This window comes from Chiloscyllium punctatum, chromosome 37 (genome assembly GCF_047496795.1).
Source record: "Chiloscyllium punctatum isolate Juve2018m chromosome 37, sChiPun1.3, whole genome shotgun sequence".
Lineage (NCBI taxonomy): Eukaryota > Metazoa > Chordata > Chondrichthyes > Orectolobiformes > Hemiscylliidae > Chiloscyllium > Chiloscyllium punctatum.
This window is the reverse complement of record NC_092775.1, coordinates 44,151,611-44,172,114: the sequence shown is the minus strand read 5'-3', so window position 1 is coordinate 44,172,114 and position 20,504 is coordinate 44,151,611. Positions and strand designations below refer to the sequence as shown.

Here is a 20,504-nt window from a genome sequence, read left to right as displayed (position 1 = left end):
GATAAGTGGGTTTCTTCATTCCTAACAATCTTGCTGAAAGTTAAATATTAGAACAGTGGAAGGTTGCCTCACTTTTCCAACAGATATTTCATTTTCATCTAAATAAGCAGATGACAATTATGATATTGCAATCTCAAAATAACAACACTGCGACATTCAAGATTATATGTCCCAAGCCCTGAACTGGGTATTGAACACTTATCTTTGTCTCACGGATAAACGCTATCAATAACACCAAGGTAAACAATTAGTCAGAGTTGGGCTTTTAACACATTTGAAACCAGACAGTTAGAAAATAAACTTTAATCCTATACAACTGACTCCTTTCTTAGAATGCAGAAATTGTTTTAAGCCTTTGTATTTTTGTGAAATGTCCTGAGTGCAAGTGTCTTTTTCAGTAATATTTTAATTCTATATCATCAAACAGTGGTAAAGAATAAAACAATTACTCAAAAATATATAAAGTATGTGACAAAACAAAAAAAGATTGAAAAGTGTTCTTTAGACATTCCAGCCACCATAAAATGATCCAAATTCACACGGTTCCTTTTGTCCCAACAATATGTTTACAACACCTATGTAAATCTCAAAGAAGTAGTAACAATCTCTACATAGCAGTTCTTTGTTCAGACAGATGCAGTTGGTTTTCTTTTCAAAAATTTCTGTGCAGGTATTGATGCTATTTTCCTTTAGCTGGCTTATTTCCCAGAGACACTGAAAACAAACTGCAAACTCATTATGACTTTTAGCTTCAAAGCAAACATAGGAGTTTGCCATACTCAGTGTCCAGTAGCTTTGTCTCCACTTTGGTACCCACAGACGCATACTGACTGACTTACTAGGATTGTTCTGTTTGCATCATTGGATACAATGTACACTGATGACACCATGCTTTCCCCATCATAAAATCTATCTACTCTTCCACTGCCTCTATGCCATCAGATTGTTTGTTTAATATATACAATCTTCAGTAGCCTTAATGTCATCAACTTTGAACCTTAAACTTGCAAAGAACTATCAGGCCTCTTCAGAGAACAATTTGGTGGCTCAGCATTGTCCAATTGCTACTTTCAGTTAGCCACACATTCCCATCCTATATTCTCTCTTGGATCAATTACATAGCAAAAATGGTAGGTGGGTCTCAAATTCAAAAGTGATGCTATAAAACATTTGATCCACCGAAGGTTGAATGAAAAAAAAACTTACGACTGTGACTACATACATTTGCCAGTAAGTGTCACTGTGGATTTGTTTAATTTTTGAAACAGCATTTTTGTTGTTATAGATTAACAAAGGAGAACAAGGATTTAATTGTTTTTACATAAATATAATTTTACCATCAAAAGAACACTTATAAAATACCCAGACTGAATTTTGCCAACTTAATGCCTTTATTAAAAAATATCTGTGACTGGTTGAAAGAGATTTTAATAGATTTATGTTCACTCAAAACCTGGCAAATCTGATACTATAAATTAATAAAAACAAAAACATTAAACGACATCATACTAAAACGATAACTATGCTCCTATCCTATAGGTGGTCAAAAACACAGTCATAATAGGCAGAAGAAAAAGTAAGTTAAACAGGGTTTATACTCTGGTAATGCAAACACATCATTTTTCCTAGTGGGCCAAGATGTCTAAAACTAAGTAATTGACAGACAATAACTGCTCCCACACTCAGAGGGAGAATATTACCAACTCAACCTCCGAACCATTGTTTGCACTTTTCCACCCACCAGAGAAGGAATCTATTGGCTAGCAAATCTTCCCTGCTCCCACTTGCATAGGTAAACATCAACTCCAGTGTTTAAAGTGTAAAATTAAAATCAAATTATGGAGGGTTCAATAAGTGTACCAAATCCAAAGACCCATTTCTCCAGTACATTTTACATAGGAGAGTCAAGATGATAAAATCAAGTGTTTGGCAGCCCTTTTTGTATCGAGAGATAATAAATCAGAAGCATATGTAACACGCACAGATGCTTCGAGACTATTTCATTTCATTTGGCTTCAATTCTCTACTTTATTTTTCTTTAATAACAGCTCTAATCTATATTTTTTTTTCAACAAAATGTTTTACCTCATATCTCCTGACCCAGTTTCATTTCCCACTTGGGTTAATTTTGATTATTCTCAGCCACAAACTTAGTTCCTTTCCTGTTTGTGGTTTTTAACAACTAGTTTTATGAGGCTACAATAGTCAAGATCAACAGCATCCCAGTGGCTAGACAGGAAAAGATTCTACTAAACCCCGTTACATGTAACGTTAGATAAAAGTATTTGTACGTCACACCTGCAAGGGAATCACACTAAAATGATCCTAACTTCACACTACGACTACACGATATATGGGAGATGGCAGTAGATAACACTCAATCCTGGCAACAATCTTGTTGCAATTAATTCAGCAGTTTACAGTTTCAACGTTTGGACTAGTTTGTGGTGATGTTTGAGAGGGATGGGCAGACTCAAAAAAGAGAGCGAAAACTCCTATATGCTGCTCGTGCAAGTACAACATTTTCCTCGGGTTTAACGGAGTGTTAAAAATTTAGAATAATCTCAAGGTATTTATGCTAAAGTCTAGAGTGTTCATAGAAACATAAAACCTTACAGAATCTGGAACACAAATCAACCAGCAGGTGGCAACATACATGCAAATAACCACTATCTTTGAGATTTGTGCAGAAAGCTGGTGGCCATTTTGTATGTTACAGCAGACCTTCAGGATCCTGCTGAAAGTGGGAATTATTTATTGGAGGCCATTATGTATATTTCAATTTTGCTTGAGCAATGGAACGCTGATAAATTGACCAAGAGTACATAATTAAGAATTTTTTTCTCTAACAGTTATAACAATAACCAATTCAACAAGACGTTCAAAAGTAATTCCAGAAATCCTGAAAACATACATACATGAAGAATGACTATGACCACAATTAATATCTTGTTTTTGGTGTTGCCCATTGAAATAAACCCAAATCTAAAAATGAATTTGAGCTGGGTTTTTAAATAAAAAGATTGCATTGGTGACAGTACAGGGTTAGAAATTTCATGAAGGAGACTAAAATTCTCTTAGCCATGTCTAGTTTTCATTTCACAAAACATTATAAAAATAGTCAGTTCATTATCATTTCTTGAAAATGCACAGGAGCATCCAATCTGCTATTAAGTTGCACTGCTGGAGCTTGAAAACAGATCTGCAGTGAGATCTCTGGCTAAGAAGATTTCAGAAAATATTGGAAGGGAAGAACTAAAAGACCACAAAAGACTACAAAGCAAATATAATAAACTTAATCCAAGACTCTAAATTTGGAATTGGATCAAAACAGTTTCATTGCTAACCCCAGAGATTTCTGAAGCTTTAACGTTTAAAGTACCACTTTTGATGACCAATTCTACAACATCTTACAGACTCAGATGGTTTGCAAAAATACGCAATTTGCTCCACTGCATTTCCAGGAACAGCTAATGAAACTGTCTATCCCTGACTTGATAAATTAATGCCAAAAATGAATGAATTCTAGTTCTAACGTCTTCCTACATCTTGGCTTAGAATGTGTTGCCTGGCAGAAGATATTGGAGTATCAGGTCCTAACACTGTCTCAGCTATTAGTAACCTAGGAAATATGAACATGTGCACCTTTGGTTAACTCACCCTCTGATCTTGCTGTTTCCCTTCAAAGAAATACTGGCTAAGTTTTGCCGCTAAACAACTGCAAACACAGAAAAACTCGACTGTTACTAATTCATGAAACAAATATTCACATCTCGAATACGGAGTAGTTATCAAATAAAATTATTGAGAAAGTAACTTGAAAAGACAAGTTGGAAAGTAAAGTCTTGTGCTTTAACAAAAATGTAATTCTTCTATCAAGGAACATTCAGTGCAAATTACAATCAATGTTGTTCTCATACTATCATTTACCCTATAAGGAAATTCGCTTCACGCTTCAATCATGATGTTACTTGTACAAATTAAACATCTCACTTGAATCGGGGCTACCAAATAATGTATTCGTGCTCAGCTGAGTACTTCATATCTTTATTGTCCTCTTGTTGTTTACCAGCTGGTATGTAGGAGAAGCATTCCATTTAACGTAGTGTTTGAAGTATATTTAAAATAAAGTCAAAACAGCTATTCAATGCATTTGGAAATTCAATGTGTTTCGCTTTTACAACTTTTTCAAGTTTATTCAAAACAGTGGTAGTAAATATGCAGAATTCACTAGCCTGTTTCAAGCTTCAGATACAGCTACGATCTCCAGCCTACATCGCAGCTCGTCGAACAGAAGCAGCTCAATAACTTCAGCACTTTGGATAAATGCCTTCCTAAGCTCACGAAAGACAGATTTGGAGATTCTTTTTCTAACTGGTACCCAAAGAGATTTCCTTGTTTTTTTTTATAACTAGTAATGCTATGCAAACAATTTGGACACAACAAATTTCTTTCAAACCACGAGTGACTTTGGATACAAGAATTGCGTCTAAAAATATGTAACTGCAGGCACGACCACACTTATAAAAGAAAGACATCTGAGAGATGCGTTTAACAAAATGGTAACATCCAAATACTCTGTGTAAAGCACACTGATTATGAGCATTTTAAGTCCAAAATGTTTGTATAATATTATGCATATCAAGGCAAATAAGTCTCTAACAGGTTATTTTCAGGGCCTTGAGTGGATAGAAAATCATTATTTGTGAAGCTACGTTTATGTAAACCGATGAGCAGATTTCACTGAAAAATTGGCCTAAATAGATCCCCTAATCTGGTAAAATCCTGAAAAGTAGAAACAGAAATTAAGTATTTTATCACAAATTAGTAAATATAAACCAAAGGAATGTGAACATTTTAAAAAAGCCTACAATTCCAATGTGATGAAAACTGAATTTGACTTATACAGTCACTGAAAATCCTTTTATATCTGGCATCACGTTAGGAGGATATTCCTGAAGGATATTGATGCCTACTGTTCCATGCACACTCAACACTTGACAATGATCAGTTTGCAAAAGGCACAGACCTTGAAAATGGAGGTAGTAGTTAACATTTTATCCCATAGAAATGTGCTCTTTGTCAACAGTTGAAAGCTTGCTGAAGGTCACAGGTCACATGCTTAATTAGAATATACAAGTGGGATAACTATAAATATGTAATGAAGGATAAGTATTTTTTGGACAAATTTGTTTTGTTTTAATGAGGATAAATAATGGAGATTGTGGCTTACAAGAACTTATTTTCCTCAAACTGAACTTGTCCTACATTAGAAGGAAAGGTGAAAAATGATGCTGGCAGATTCACTTTTATTTCATACCTTTAGATTTCCAACACTTTCTTCAAATGACTTGAAGGTAGGTGATTCCCTGAAAGCAAAATAAAAAGTCAGTGGGCAACTAATCCAAATTAGTTTGGTTCAGGACTGTTGACAATTCAACAAAACCATGCTATCTAATGAATTAACTGAATGACATTTGATATGAAATCATAAAACAATACAATTGTGGTAAAACACAACCAATAATAATGCTAAACCTGAAAGTAATATGAAGAAACAATAAAACTTGTAACAAAACAAATACTATCATTGTGGGTAATTAAAAAGGACAGGTATTGCCAGCAATACAGCCAAAGGAAAAGATAAAAAACTTTTGATGTCAAATTAATACAGTAATACATTACCTCATAGCTGGCATGCTTATTGAATGGCGTATGGAGTAGCTGCTACTTGGAAGCATTAAGAAATGAACAAATACCCCAAATTATAAGAAAGAAAATGTTTGCCCAATGGGCAAGTCATTAAACAATGAATTAGTAGAGTATGCATCACTGTCTTATTACAGTAACATTAATAACCATAAATTTTATAAAGGCAATATGTAGCTCTGACAAAAACAATTCATGTGTTGAAGCTTTTGAAACTAAACCCTAAATTTTTAAATAAAAAAGAAATATAAATACTTTTATGACAGATAAACAAAAATGCCATATTTTGTCCCTCGATTATATTCCTCATTACTGTACATAGTCCCTTCAGTGTAAAAGATTTTTGTTTGGTGGTGGTGGTGGTGGGGAGGGGGGGTGGAGGAGGGAAAAAAAAAAAAAAGAGGTGAGGAGAGATCAGTGACTTATTTCTTCTGATGGGTGAATGCAGGTAAAAGCAGATGTACTGATGTACGCTCTGTATAGCCAACACTTAAGTGAAACCAGGAAGCAGTGGGGTGGAAACCTGTAAATCTCTTCCTCCCATCTCCAGCCAAAAGGGGTTCAAGGAATATGATTCAAATATAGATACATGCAGCTGAGGCAGAGATCATGATCTGACTGAATGACAGAATAGGTTCAAAACCGTGAATAGCCTATTCTTTATCCAAATTCTGATATTGGGTCAGAATTTAAAATCAAACTCTGATTGAATTTATATTGAACTGCTGTACAGAACAATCCTTCATACTAACGATATGGTCATTGTGTGAATGCACCCTTAAACACAAGTTAATTTAGAAATCCAAAAGTCAATGAAGAAGGAAAAGTTAACCAATTTGAATAAACATGTCAGACTGGAGTCTGTGCCTCAGAACAGGCTACATATTCATCTTACCTACCTAAAGGACTGAGAAAAAGGGTGAGACCTGAAACAAGTCAATAACATAAAGGAAAGATTGGTCAGCCACAGCAGATAGAATGCAAGGTAATAACATTACCAATTTGCGAGACAGAAGTTACAAAGCCTCAGATCACACAGGATTAAGTAGTATCAGGACTATACCTCAATCAGTCAAAGAGCTTTTGGCTGTTATAGTGAAACAGCGAAAATGAATTTAAAAGTTCTCAGTCTGTGACAGCTCTAATATTAAGATAGCATTTTACAGATGATTTGTGGGACTTACAAACCAGAAAAGATCAGCTACATTTCAGTAAAATAGTTCTAGTTTGATGTAAAAATACACACAAACAAAAACTTAAATGAAAAGCAATACCTGCACTATGTGTTCATATTCTGCTCTGAAATGTGGACACATCAAGCAATACTAACATCACATCAACCTTGAGCAGTGAATAATTCTGTGATGACATGCATATTTATACAGAGCTGTGGTGTCAAACCCAAACTGAGCTTTTATGATCACTGTTACCAACTTCAAAGGAGACAATTAGGCATTATGGTGAATGGGTAGGTAAGTGCAGCTTAGTCCATGAAAAGATCAGCCACGATCTTACTGAATGGTGCAGCAGGATCAGGCCGACCCAAGCTCCTATTTCCTTTACTCTTAGAAAAGAGCTGAACAAAAAAATAAGTGTTACTCAACGAACATGTGGAAATTTGTCAGGGAGTAACAAAAGAAAACCCATAAGTTTTGTATACACACACACACACAAACAGTTTAAAAAAAAGTGTAGCCAAAACGAAGGATGGGGCTCATCAGGGATCTTGACAAAGATAACCGCTTTGGAGGCAGAAAGAATGATCAGTATTTTGTATCTCACACAAGAGAACGACATCACAGGGCATTAGGACTTGTTGTAAAATTAAGTAGGACAAAAATAAACAAAGGTGCAGACCAGCTCAAAACAGAAAAATAACTCTATCCAGATGAGATGCCTAAGGAAGACAGTGGAATTTGCAGAAAGTCTGGCCACAACTGTTGAAACTTCTTTAGAGGTGGGAACGATGGAGGATTGCAAACATTACCACTCCTATCAAAAATGGGGACAAGAATAAATCTTGAAACCGCAGGCCAAACAAAGTAAAGCCAGTGCTAAGACAAATTTCTGGAGATCATTCTAGACAAAATGAATTGATTTCTGGAAAGAATATGATTTAATTAATTAAAAGTTAGAGCAAACTTGTTAACTACAAATCATGTATTTGTAACTTAGTTGAGTTATTTGAAGTATTGAAGATTAAGGGTAGTAACACAATGTATATGCAGACTTCCAAGAGGCCATTTCATGAAGTAATATGTAAGCGATTTAATAATAAATTAAACCCAAGGAGTTAAATGCACAAGTTTTGTACAGAAACAAAATTTGCTAGGAACACAAGATAAGAGAACAGTATCAAATATTTGTTGATCTCTGTATTTTGTGTTAAGGCACAGAAAAGGATAAATGACATAAAAAAAAGTTATACTAAAACATTTAGTTCAGGCCATGGAGTAGTGAGATCAATTCTGGATATCATACTTTCGGAAAGGTGCAAACATCTTAGACGGGATGCAAACAAAACTAACTAGAATGGGCACTAGTGTTAAACGATTTCAAGTATATAGAGGTAACGGTGCGGAAATTTCATGGTGATATTTTAAATCATGAACTACTTTGAAAAAGTAGAGTTGGTTTCCTGGGGAGTTGGTACCTGGAGAATATAGATATAAAAGGCAAGTGCCAAAACAGCCAAAAGCAAGATGAGTTGGGAAAAAATGGTGCAAGTTGTTGTGATCTGGACTACTTTTGTCTGTAGGGTGACAGAACAGAATAAATAACACGGGGAAGGATCAGAACAATAGGGTTCATTGGATATTGCTTTCAAAGAGCCAGCATAATAGGCTGGATGGGTTTTTTCCCTGCAGTATTATTCTATAATTCCAACCATGCCATTGCTTCCACAGAATTTTGCAGCCATCCTGGGGTCCTAAATGATTCTATTAAAACACAAGTCTTTCAATCAATCTTTTCAACAGTCTGCCATCTTCTACTCAGTGTAAGTTGATGTTTTTATAGCCTATCAATAATTGTTGATGATCACTGCTTGAGAAATACATTTCCGATACTAACTTTTATATAGAATATAATAGAGGCTTTTTAAAAAAAAATGAATGTTACATATGGGAAAATTATCAATTTTTTTTGCAGAATTACATATACTGTTCGAAACGGAAACATTCATCCACAAAAACAATTCAAAGAAGATCAGAATGTCCTGAAAACACACAAAATGCATGCAGCTATAAGTTTCAAACTAAGGTCAAAAAAATCCAAATATGATTTATTTTAACATGCAAAGCAGCACACTAAAAAAAAACCACACAGATCAACTTAAAAAAAACTACAAAGGTATGTGCACTATCCATTAGAGTGGATTTTTTTCTTTTTAAAAAAGGTTTTCTTAAAATCTGTACCTGAGTGGATGCAGACAAAATATATAATCAATTAACCTATTAAAAACTTCGAGTGTTTCAACATTAGTACTACTTCAGTGATATTTTAGTTGAAGTGCAGTTTTGGAAATTGGGGAGGAAATAGTTTTTCTTAATTCTCAAGTTGTATTGTATTAAAATATCACGGAGGGTAATCTCTGGAGTGCCAGCAGGAAAACACAAATTCATAGCTGTAGAACAGAATTTTGTATCCAACACCCTCCAAGCATTAGCTCTTAAATTTCAACAGTGTCCACAATGTGAAGATGCCCAAAGGTATCACAGTTACTTCACCACTGAAAAAAAAGCACAGGGAAACAAGGAGCAAGACAAATAAAATTAATAAGATTGCAATCCTAATTAAAAGTAAGGAAAAACATGAAATTGATATTTTCTTCCTAATACTGTACCATCTTTTCATTATCACTATATTAATGGTTGCCTAAACACCTTTGTTACTTTTACGTTACCAGAAAATGTATACAGTCACGTGGACAGATTATTTGTTGAGTTCAGAGATGATCAAAAAGAACAGTCTTCGAAGCAGTCTTGGTCAAATTCAACTCATTATGAACACTCAAATCAAAAAAAATTATTTTTCTCATCAAGAACTTAACGTGAATAGAGACCATTTTTCAAATTTTCTACCACTGTTTACACTTCACCAGGAAAATGTTCTTTACCTTAAACCAGTGATTTACTCTGCATACAAATAAAACCAGTTTTAGTATGGTAAGCTACTTGTTAGCTAGGCTAGTTCACACCGAGTTTGACGTTACAGTCAGAATTGAGGAATTTGAACACAAGACAATGCAAAACTATGTTAGACACATGATACATTTAGTGGTCATAACCATTACATAATTTCTAAAGGAATAATACAGAACTTTAAACACAAAAAAAAAATCACAGATCAATGTTAACAACGAATAGAAACAAAGTCTCAATCATGGGCCCCTCCCAATTGCTCTATCCCCATGGCTGAAATATTATTGAACTATTTGTATCTTTGACATTTAACCCAACAGTATGGGGAGAATAAACTAAGATCCAACATCTTGATTAAAATGGCTTTCTAGCGAGTCAATAGAGAGCCACATCTTACACACAATTTAAATTTGAGAATAGATAGTGGGATGATGGAACCATGGAATGAGGGGCAAGACTATGCTTTACTGATTCCCTTCTCTGAAAGAAGTTAGTGAATGTCCCATGCAGAATCATGGTGGTCAAAATTTAACTTCAGACCCACATCAATATGGTTGACTCTTAAAAGTCCTCCAAAATGGCCCAACAAGCCACTCAGTGGTATTAAAATTTGACAGAAAAGTCAAAAGAACAGAACCAATGCATCAACCATACTATTAATCTAGGTACCAGAACAGTGATCTCGAGATATGGCAAAATTGGAAGAGCAATAATTTGACAGTCATACTTAGTGAATAATGCATCATAGGTCATGTTCCAGACTCTTCCATCAACTCTCCCACTGATAGGACAGATGCAAAGGTAGAGACATAGTGGTATATAATCAAAAGGGTGTGATGCTGAGCACGTTGAAAGTGACTCAATTTTTTTGAAGCTGCATTGTATCAAGTCAAATGCAAGAAACCCCCTTCAAGGTACCACCTTTGACTGATGAGTCAAAACTCCATGTCGAAAGCCACAGAAGTACCATTAAGAGCAGAGAATCTTGGTGGGGTCTCAGTGGTGGTTGAGTACTTTGCAGCTAGTTTTCTGAGCCCTGAAGGACTCATCTAAATATTTGCCACAGTGGGCACTGTCTTCAGGCAGAGGTTGATAATCCATTCCAGTCTCTTCCTGAGATCCTCAGCTCAGATCCTGGTCTTCAGCCAACTGGTTTTACTGTACGAGTTAATGCTGAACGCAGTTCATACAAAAGTACTGTCACTAACATCTGGCAGCAGTACCGAAGAGTGCTGCTCTAACTCTCAAATTGCCCTTGAGAAAGTGTCAGTGAGCCACCACAGAGAAGAAGGATGCCAGATTGTGTCTTAGAGGAAATGCCAATGGTGGTGGTACTCCTATACAGCTGCTTCCTTTGTGTTCCTAGGTGGTAGAACTTTTGGGTTTGAATGTGCAATGCGAAGAGCCAATGTAAGTTGCAGCAGTGCATCTTGAACATGGTACCCAATGCTCTCGTGGCCTACCACTAGTGGGGTTGTTGTGCCTGGGAAGGAGTCTAGTGTCTCAAGTGCACTCATCTCAACCAGCGTAGAGTACTCAATTCCCTCATTTGGATAGCCTGGAAGTACATGCCACAGATTTCATAAGACTCTGACCTGCTCTTTTACCCACAAGTGTTTATACATCTTGTCCAGTTCAGTTTCTGGTGTTTGGTAGCTTCAGAATGTTAACGGGGGATGCAGCAATATTGCTATTGAATGTCAGGGAGAAATGATTAGATTCTTAGTTAGGGCCAAGGCTAGCTATGATTTGATAACAAGTTAAGATGAATTTTGAATGATTTTTTGCAGAGTGTATTTCACCAAGCTTCAGCTAATTTAAAAATTATTTGCATTTCACATTAATGGTGGAGAGAAGACACAAGCCGAACATAAACCTGCAAATGAAGATGATTCAAGTTTCGCAGCTGATGGGTACAAGACTTAAAATTGAGGAGTACATAAACCATTATTAATACCCTCACTTGAAAGGATTGAAAATACACTTTCAAATCACTGTTACAAAAAGAATTTCATGCCTGGATGCAGTTTATTATAACTGACTCTTTAAAAGGAAAATGTTAAGACTAACAGACTATCTAAAACAAACTTACTTAATTTCCCCCAGCGTCTTACTAAGAGCTGAGCCAACACTGGAAATGGCACTAGAGGTCTTTGATCCAGCAGTGGAAAGTGTTGCTTGCGTCTTCTTGTACCTGCAATTAAAAAAAGTTTGGATATTATGCATAACTTTGCATTTACTTACAAAAATCCAAGTAAAGCTGTTCATTTCAGCAGAATATATACAGGCTACAAACTGGAATCTTACAATATGATATCTTATTCTGTCAGTGACTGGTGATAGAAGAGATAAAAAGCCTATTAGTAGTATTGCAGGTAGTTTTCTCGATATAGTACCTATAAAGGAGAGAAATCACATATGGAGCAAAGCTCAAGACAAACATGAGTAAAATTTCTGTACAAGTGAATGGTTATATAAAGCAGATTGGAAAAGGCAAAAAATAAATTACTATCAAAGAATAGAGAAGCGTAAAGTAAACTAAAAAGACAAAAAAGGGTATAAATATGGATGGCTGTGCATTACATTAGTTTACTATTCAACAATTTATTGTGACAAACCATAGGATGTGTCACTCAGCAAAACAAAGATTAAATTAGTACTAGCACCATGCCTTGATCTACTTTTATTTCCTTGTTTTGCTTCTGCAACTCCAAGTTCCTTAGTTTCTTTGTGAAACCTACTGCTGCTGAAAGCTCTGGAGGCCAAGTCAAATGATTGTATTTAAGACAAATAGGCTCTTGATTAACAAGAGCTGAAAAATGTGTTGCTGGAAAAGCACAGCAGGTCAGACAGCATTCCAAGGAGGAGAATCGATGTTTCAGGCATAAGCCCTTCTTCAGGAAGCCCTTCCTGAAGGGCTTATGCCCGTAATGTCGATTCTCCTGCTCCTTGGATGCTGTCTGACCTGCTGCGCTTTTCCAGCAACACATTTTTCAGCTCTGATCTCCAGCATCTGCAGTCCTCACTTTCTCCTCTTGATTAACAAGGGGAACAGGGGTTCCAGGGAGAAGATAAGAAAATGGGGTTGAGAAACATAGCCACAATCAAGTGGTGGACCAGATTTGATAGGCCAAATGACCTAATTCTGCTCCAATACCTTGTCGTTTTATGGTTCCACAACCTAAGCAGGTGTTTTGCTCCTATGCTTTATATATTCCATCAATTGATGGGGCACAAAGACAAATCTTCCTTGATCAAAGACAAATTACTCTTCTTGGCAAACCACTAATGGGAAACTTTGTCCCACAAATGTCATTAATATTGGTGGAAAACCAAATGTAAATCTCTTATAAACATAGAGCAATATTTCATTTCTTGTTTTGTTCTTTTGCTTTTTGAAAAAAAGATTACATTTATAATTGTATGGGATGACAATCCTCGATAAGGTCACCCCTCAGCTCCAGGGAAAACAGTTCCAGCCTGTTCAGCCTCTCCCTATAGCTCAAATCCTCCAACCCCGGCAACATCTTTGTAAATCTTTTCTGAACCATTTCAAGTTTCACAACATCTTATCGATAGGAAGGAGACCAGAAATGCAGGCAATATTCCATCAGACTTGTACAGAATTTGGAACACAATGCAGGACAATGTGAAACATCAGTTTGTAAGTACAAGGAAACTTCAGGACGTCAGATCTTTAAACTGATACAAACACAACTCCATTACAGAACTAAGTACAAATGTTTGGAAGTCAAACCTAAATTGGGGATACACTCTATACTTGGCCTGTTGTTAGCTTGCATAAGTCATGGTTGTCAAATATACACTGTTGTAGCTTGTACAAGGCTAAACTCACTCAGCAGTCATATTTTTAACAAAAAACTGGTTGGCAAGTCTCAATGACTCGGAGCCTGATGGATCCAAGATGGAGATGCTTCCTGCTCCCATGCTTCACCCACATACTGACTGCTCCCTATTTAGTTGATTGGTACTTCATACAAACTGCCACCAGTGAATGCTAATTCGCTTGCAGGTTCTTGTCAGTTATATCCAAAACGTGAAACTAAGTATGGATTTGAGATCTCCAATAATCTAGGCTCAATTTTAACCAAAGATACAAAAGGTAAAACAAACGAAAAATTATTAAATAATTGCTACACATACTACCAAGTTGAACCAAAAATCTTCATCCAATTGATTCCTTTCCCAATCACCTTCAGACAGTAGATGAAAGTGATAATGTAATATACAGTATAAATAAAAGTGAAACAACAGTTCCTAGACAAGCCTTGTACCTGGAGTCTAAGTTGCACACTCTGTTCGGCTACAATATTGAACAGTCAAAAAGTGTGGTGCTGGAGAAGCACAGCAGGTCAGGCAGCATCCAAGGAGCAACAGAATCAAATGTTTCGTGCACAAGCTCATCAGGTTGTAGGCGAAGGGGGCGGAGAGATAAATAGGAGGATTGGGGAGGGGGGTCAGACAGGGAAAATAGCTGGGAAGGCGATAGGTAGATGCAGGTTGGGGGGGGGGGGGGAGAAAGTGAGACAGGAGAGGAGAGAAGATGATGGTAATAGATTGGCGGGAAGGATGGGAAGGAAGATGGTCAGGTGGGACAGTTCAGAGCTGGATGGTTGCATCTGGGATGAGGTTTTGGGGATGGGGGAGAAAACAAGGAACCTGGTGAAATCGATGTTGATGCCACGTGGTTGGCGAGGCCCAAGGTGCAAAATGAGGCCTTCTTCCTCCAGTTGTTGGAGGGCTTGGATTTGGCAGGGGAGGTGACCCAGGATTTGCATGTCCTTGGCAGAGTGGAAGGAGGAGTTGAAGTTGTCTGCCACAATGTAGTGGTGTGGTGTGTTCAACTGCTTCCTCAATGGTCTTCACTCCATTGCATACACAGTCAGAAGTATGTATTTTTTTGCCAATTATTGCACAATGTTCAGCATCATTCACAATTTCTCAGATACTGAAGTAGTCTGTTCACATGCAACAAGACCTGGGACACGATCCATGCTTATGGTGACGGGTGATAACATTTGTGCAACAGGAATGTTACTCTCTCCAGTGACAGAATCTAACCACCACCCTTGACATTTAAATGGTATTACAATCACCGAATTCCCCACTACCAACATCCTTGATGTTGCCATTGACCAGAAGCTCAGCTGAACTCACCACTCTAAACAAAATGTTATGTGGCTATGAAACCTGGTCAGAGGCTATGAATAGTGTGACAAGGAATTCACCTCCTGACTCCCAAGTGCCTGGGAAGGACAAGGGACAAGTTAGAAGCAGGACAAAATACTTCCCACTTGCATTCCAACAACACATGAAGTTTGATACCATCCAGGACAAAGCACCCGGTTTGAGTGCCATATCCACACGCATCTACTCCCCCCGACTAGGGATGCCCAGCTGTAGCGTGTACTATGTGCAAGTTCACTGGATAAATTCAAAGATCCTTAGACAGCACCTTCCAAACCCATGACCACTTCCATCTAGTGAAGAAGGGCAGCAGATATATGAGAACACTACTACCTGCAGCTTCCTCTCCGAGACACTTTCCATTGAGAGTTGGAAATATATCACTATTCCTTCACTGTCGCTGAGTCAAATCATGGAATTCCCTCCAGGAGGACATTGTGAGGTAACCTACAGCACATGGACACAATAGTTCATGGCGGCAGCTCTTCACCACATTCTCAAGGGCAAGTCACAACGGGCAATAAATGCTGGCCTGGCAGCAACAACCACGTCCGGTAAGTGATTAAAAAAGATCCACAGTAATGTGGATGGCTCTTCATTGTCCTCTGAAAGAGCATAGTAAGCCATTTAGTTCAAGGGTAAATATGGATGGGCAACAAATGCGAGTATTACCTGGCATGGTTCTTACATCCTTTTATGAAAATTCTTTGATTCAAATTTATCCAAATAGAAGTTCATTCTGATCCATAATAAGCTAAAAGCTTAACAACTTTTATAGTCATAGAGATGTACAGCACAGAAACAGACCCTTTGGTCCAACTCGTCCATGCCGACCAGATATCCCAACCCAATCTAGTCCCACCTGCTAGCACCTGGCCCATATCCCTCCAAACCCTTCCTATTCATATACCCATCCAGATGCCTTTGAAATGTTGCAATTGTACTAGGCTCCAATGCTTTCTCTGGCAGCTCATTCCATAAACATACCACCTTCTGCGTGAAAATGCTGCCCCTTAGATCTCTTTCATATCTTTCCTGTCTAACCCTAAACCTATGCCCTCTATTTCAGGACTCTGCCACCCCAGGGAAAAAAGACTGTCTATTTATCCTATCCATGCCCCTCATAATTTTATAAACCACTAAGGCCTTGATGGTGGAAAAAACAAACTGGCCTGCAAAGAGCTTACCCTGCATAGTTTTTGAACAAGTGTAACATTTGCAATGTCCCAGCGCCTCTGGCACCACCTCTGCCTGAATGAGTATTGTAAGATTACAGCCAGTACCCTCCATAGTTTCCACCCTTCATTCATTGTACTGGAATGGATCTCATCTAGTTCTGTTAACTAATCAACTTCAGTAATGCCTGTGAAATTAGCTCCTCTATCATATCTTATCTCAAGGACATCCCTTCCTATGACTTATGCAGCATCTTCTTCCTTGAAGACAGATGCAAAGTGCTCAAGACGGCCAGCCATTCTCCCATTCCATCAAAACCTTCATTTTAAAAGACCTCTATCAGGTTATGCACATTCTTCTTTCCTCAATAAAGAATATCTACATCCTCACATGTCTACTATTATCCTGCAAATCTTTTCTGTACTTGCTTCAGAGCTTAAATCACCCTTCCTTTGAAATGACCAGAACTAAACATACTACTGAATATGGTCTAACTACGGTCTAATGGAACTTCTCTACTTTTCAATTTTACCCCTTTGGAAATAAACCTCAAATGCTTTGTTTGCTAATTCATGAAGTCTATGACTCTATTCTTCGCTTAATCCACACAGACTTGCAGCTTCCAAGTAATAGGTCATTTTTATGATTCAGTCACATGAAGATGGGAGAGAGGAGGCTGAAGTGGAGCAGAAACACCAGCAAAGACCAGTTGGGCTAAAAGCCTAGTTTCTTTGTCATAGACACGATGAACAAACCACAAAGCTCCAACTGAGCAATCCCCTTATGAAACACATGAACAAACAGTGTATTTGTATCAGAAATTAGAGGATTTGTCATCTATTCAAATTAAGGCGATTTGATATAAACTGAAACCTGAAAATGCTCAAAGTCATGCCATCCTCAGTTTCAAATAAATGACATCCTAGCTGGGCTACTTCAGTCTCAATTTGTTTAATCTTTTAGAAAGTGCATTCCAAATTGTGCCGAAGATACATTTTTTTAAATCAGAAATGCCAACAGCAAAGACGGCTGTTGGAAGTGCACCCATTACATAGTCACAGAATCCTGCAGCACATAGACAGGTCCTTTGGCCAAAACTGGTCTATGCCAACTAAATGTTCCATCCATGCAAACCCCATTTCCCTGCACTTGGCCCACATCCATATAATCCTCTCTTATCCATGTATTTGTAACAATGTTTTAAAAGGAATTTGGAATGTACCCACCTCAACCACTTCCACTGACAGCTCATTCCAGATGCACATCACCTTCTGTGCAAAAAAGTTGCTCTTCAGGTTCCTTTTAATCTTTCCCCCCTAACCTTAAAACTGATGCTCTCCAGTCCTCGATTCCCCAACTCTAGGAAAAAGACGGAGTGCATTCACCCTATTCATAATCTCTCATGATCTATGACTGCATAAAAAAGGACCCCCACCACCACCTCAGTCTCCGACGCTCTAAAGAAGTCCTGTCTTATCCAACCTCTACCTATAAGTCAGACCATTGAGTCCATGCAACATCCTTGTAGATTTGTTCTGCACATTTTCCAGTTTAGTAACATCCTTCCAATAACAAAAGGTGACCAAAACCAAACAATCTTCCAAGCGCAGCCTCACCAACGTCCTGTATAACTGCAACATAACTTCCCAACTTCTACACTCAAATGCCCTGACCTATGAAGGTCAGTATGCCAAAAGCCTTTTTCACTGCCCTATCTACCTAGGACTCCATTTTCAGAGAACGATGTACCTCAACTCCAAGAACTCTGTTCCACTACACTCCTTAGTGAGAATGTTAATAAATAGGGAAAGAGTCAAGTCCTGGAGTTTTGTGAAACAAGAGCATGACTCAGATCAGCTAAGTAGTTCTTAGGATACTGGGGTGCTGGAGGAAAGGGTAATGGTTAACAAGGTGGAAAAGCATTCATTATGTAGAGCCATTTAACAAAATGTGGTAGCATTTGGTATGTATCGTCAGTTAACAAGATGAAAAGCATTCATTATGTGAAGTCAGTTAAGGTTAAAAACATTGATTGTGTAACAGCAGGTGGCTTAATCTTTACTACTGACACTCGCTGATTCTAACAGGTCTAATAATCAATATGTATATTGCCTTATCTGGATGCACCACCCTTTAAAATGTTCAAATAACTCATTAAGAAACTGCTATTCCAGAGAAGACCAAGAACCCATGTCCGTGTACACATGGACAATCGCTCTCTCTCTCTCCCCAGGGTCCAAAATAAAGATGAAGGAGGTAAAACTATACAGTGTCTGAGTATTTTGCTTCAACTGAAAGGGCAGTGAGTGGGGAAACAGGATGACATTAAAGCTGTACCCTTCAACATGCAACACCTATCTTTATTTGACTTTCCAAAATGTAAAACCTCACACTTAACTATGTTAAGCCCCACTTGCCATTTCTCAGTCCACTTCCCCAGCTGATCAAAGTCCTGCTGCAATGTCAGTATTCACTTCTAATCATCACAGTATTTAGAACATAAGTTTTTGATTTCAGAAAGAATAGGAAATTGAGAACCTCAGCAGGTTAGGCAACATTTGTGGACAGAGCAACATTATTCCAGGTAAATGACCTTTCACCAGAACTGGGAAAGCTAGAAGGGTCAGAGTCATACAGCACAGAAACAAGGGCTTTGCCCGAAACGTCGATTTCAAAGCTCCTTGGATGCTGCCTGAACTGCTGTGCTCATTGCTTTTACCACGGAAACAAAACCTTCAGTCCAACTCATCTATGCAGACTAGATATCCTACATAAATCTAGTAAAGTGTGCCAGCATTTGGCCCAAATCCCTCGAAACTGTTGCTATTCATCTAGCCGTTCAGATGCCTCCTGTACTAATACTGTACTACCACTTATTTTGACAGCTCATTGCATACACACAGCCCTTTAGGTCCCTTTTAAGCTTTCCCTTCTCACCCTAAACCTATGCTGTCTAGTTTTGGACTTCCCCAACCGAGGGAAAAGATTTTGTCTATTTACCCTACCCATGCCTCTCATGATTTTGTACACTTCTATAAAGTCATCCCCTCAGCTTCTGACACTCTGGGAAAATAACCTCAGCCTATCCCTACAGCTCAAACCCTCCATCCCCAACACCATCCCTTCTGAACCCTTTCAAGTTTTACAACATCCTCCTGATAGCAGGAAGACCAGAATTGTACATAGTATTCCAAAAGTGGCCTAATCCATGTCCTGTACAGCCACAACATGACCTCCTAACTCCTGTACTCAATGCTCTGACCAATTAAGGTACACATACCAAATACCTTGACTATCCAATATAACTGAGACTATACTTTCAAGGAACGATGAACCTGCACTCCAAGGTCTCTTTGTTCAGCAGCACTCCCCAGGACCTTACCATTAAGTCCTGCTCTTTTCCAAAATGCGGCACCTCACGTTCATTTAAGTTAAACTCCATCTGCCACTCCTCAGCCCATTGGCCCATCTGAGTATCAGTACCTATTGTAATCTGAGGTAACCTTCTTTGCTGTCCACTACAAACTTACTAACCATACCTCCTATGTTGACATCCAAATCATATACGTACATTACAAAAAGCAGTGGACCCAGCACTGATCCTTGTGGCACACTGCTAGTCACAGGCCTTCAGTCTGAAAATCAACCCTTCACCACTACCTCTGACTTGCCTCTTCGAGCCGGTTCTGTATTGAAATAGTTAGTCCTCACTATTACATGATCTAACCTTGCTAACCAGTTTACCATGAGGAACCTTGTCAAAAGCCTTACTAAGTCCATTTAGATAATATCCACCCGCTCTGCCATCAATCCTCTTTGTTGCTTCTCAGAAAACCTCAATCAAGATTGTGAGGTATGATTTCTCATGCAGTCATGTTGGCTATCCCCAATCCATCCTTGCCTATACAAATACATGTAAATTCTGTCTCTCAGGATTCCCTCAAACAACTTCTCCATCACCGATGTCATGTTCACTGGTATATGATGCCCTGGCTTTTACTTACCAGCAGGTTTTATGCAGTGAATTGGGAAGGTTGTAAAAGAACAAGGAGGAACTTTTATGATGGGATGGAAGGCAGGAGACATTATAGAAGAGCTGATTATGCAAAGCCAAAGAGAGTTCTAGTGGGATAGGTTTGATGAGTTATTTTTAATCTTTAATTTGCCCCATTACCACTCCCTTTAACTCTGCACAACCAACTGCTTTGTCATAAAATGTCTCCTGTCTTGCTTCCAAATCAGAGAACTTCCTTCTTATTTTTCTACTAT

General features: G+C 38.0%; 1 protein-coding gene across 13 annotated transcripts in view; it reads right to left on the bottom strand.

Moving 5' to 3' along the window:
* Positions 1-20,504, bottom strand: part of tpd52l2b (tpd52 like 2b) — a 51,640-nt gene that overhangs the window by 4,457 nt on the left and 26,679 nt on the right. For 4 of the 13 annotated variants that reach the window (XM_072556698.1, XM_072556703.1, XM_072556704.1 and 1 more), the window contains 4 exons: positions 11,944-12,045; positions 6,609-6,635; positions 5,686-5,730; positions 5,321-5,369 (listed from right to left, as the gene is read on the bottom strand). In XM_072556698.1, coding sequence (XP_072412799.1) covers positions 5,321-5,369; positions 5,686-5,730; positions 6,609-6,635; positions 11,944-12,045 — 223 coding nt within the window. Of the gene's footprint in view, positions 1-3,660; positions 3,719-5,314; positions 5,370-5,685; positions 5,731-6,608; positions 6,636-11,939; positions 12,046-20,504 lie in introns of those variants that run through there. The other 9 variants (XM_072556699.1, XM_072556705.1, XM_072556706.1 and 6 more) reach the window with 7 other exon arrangements.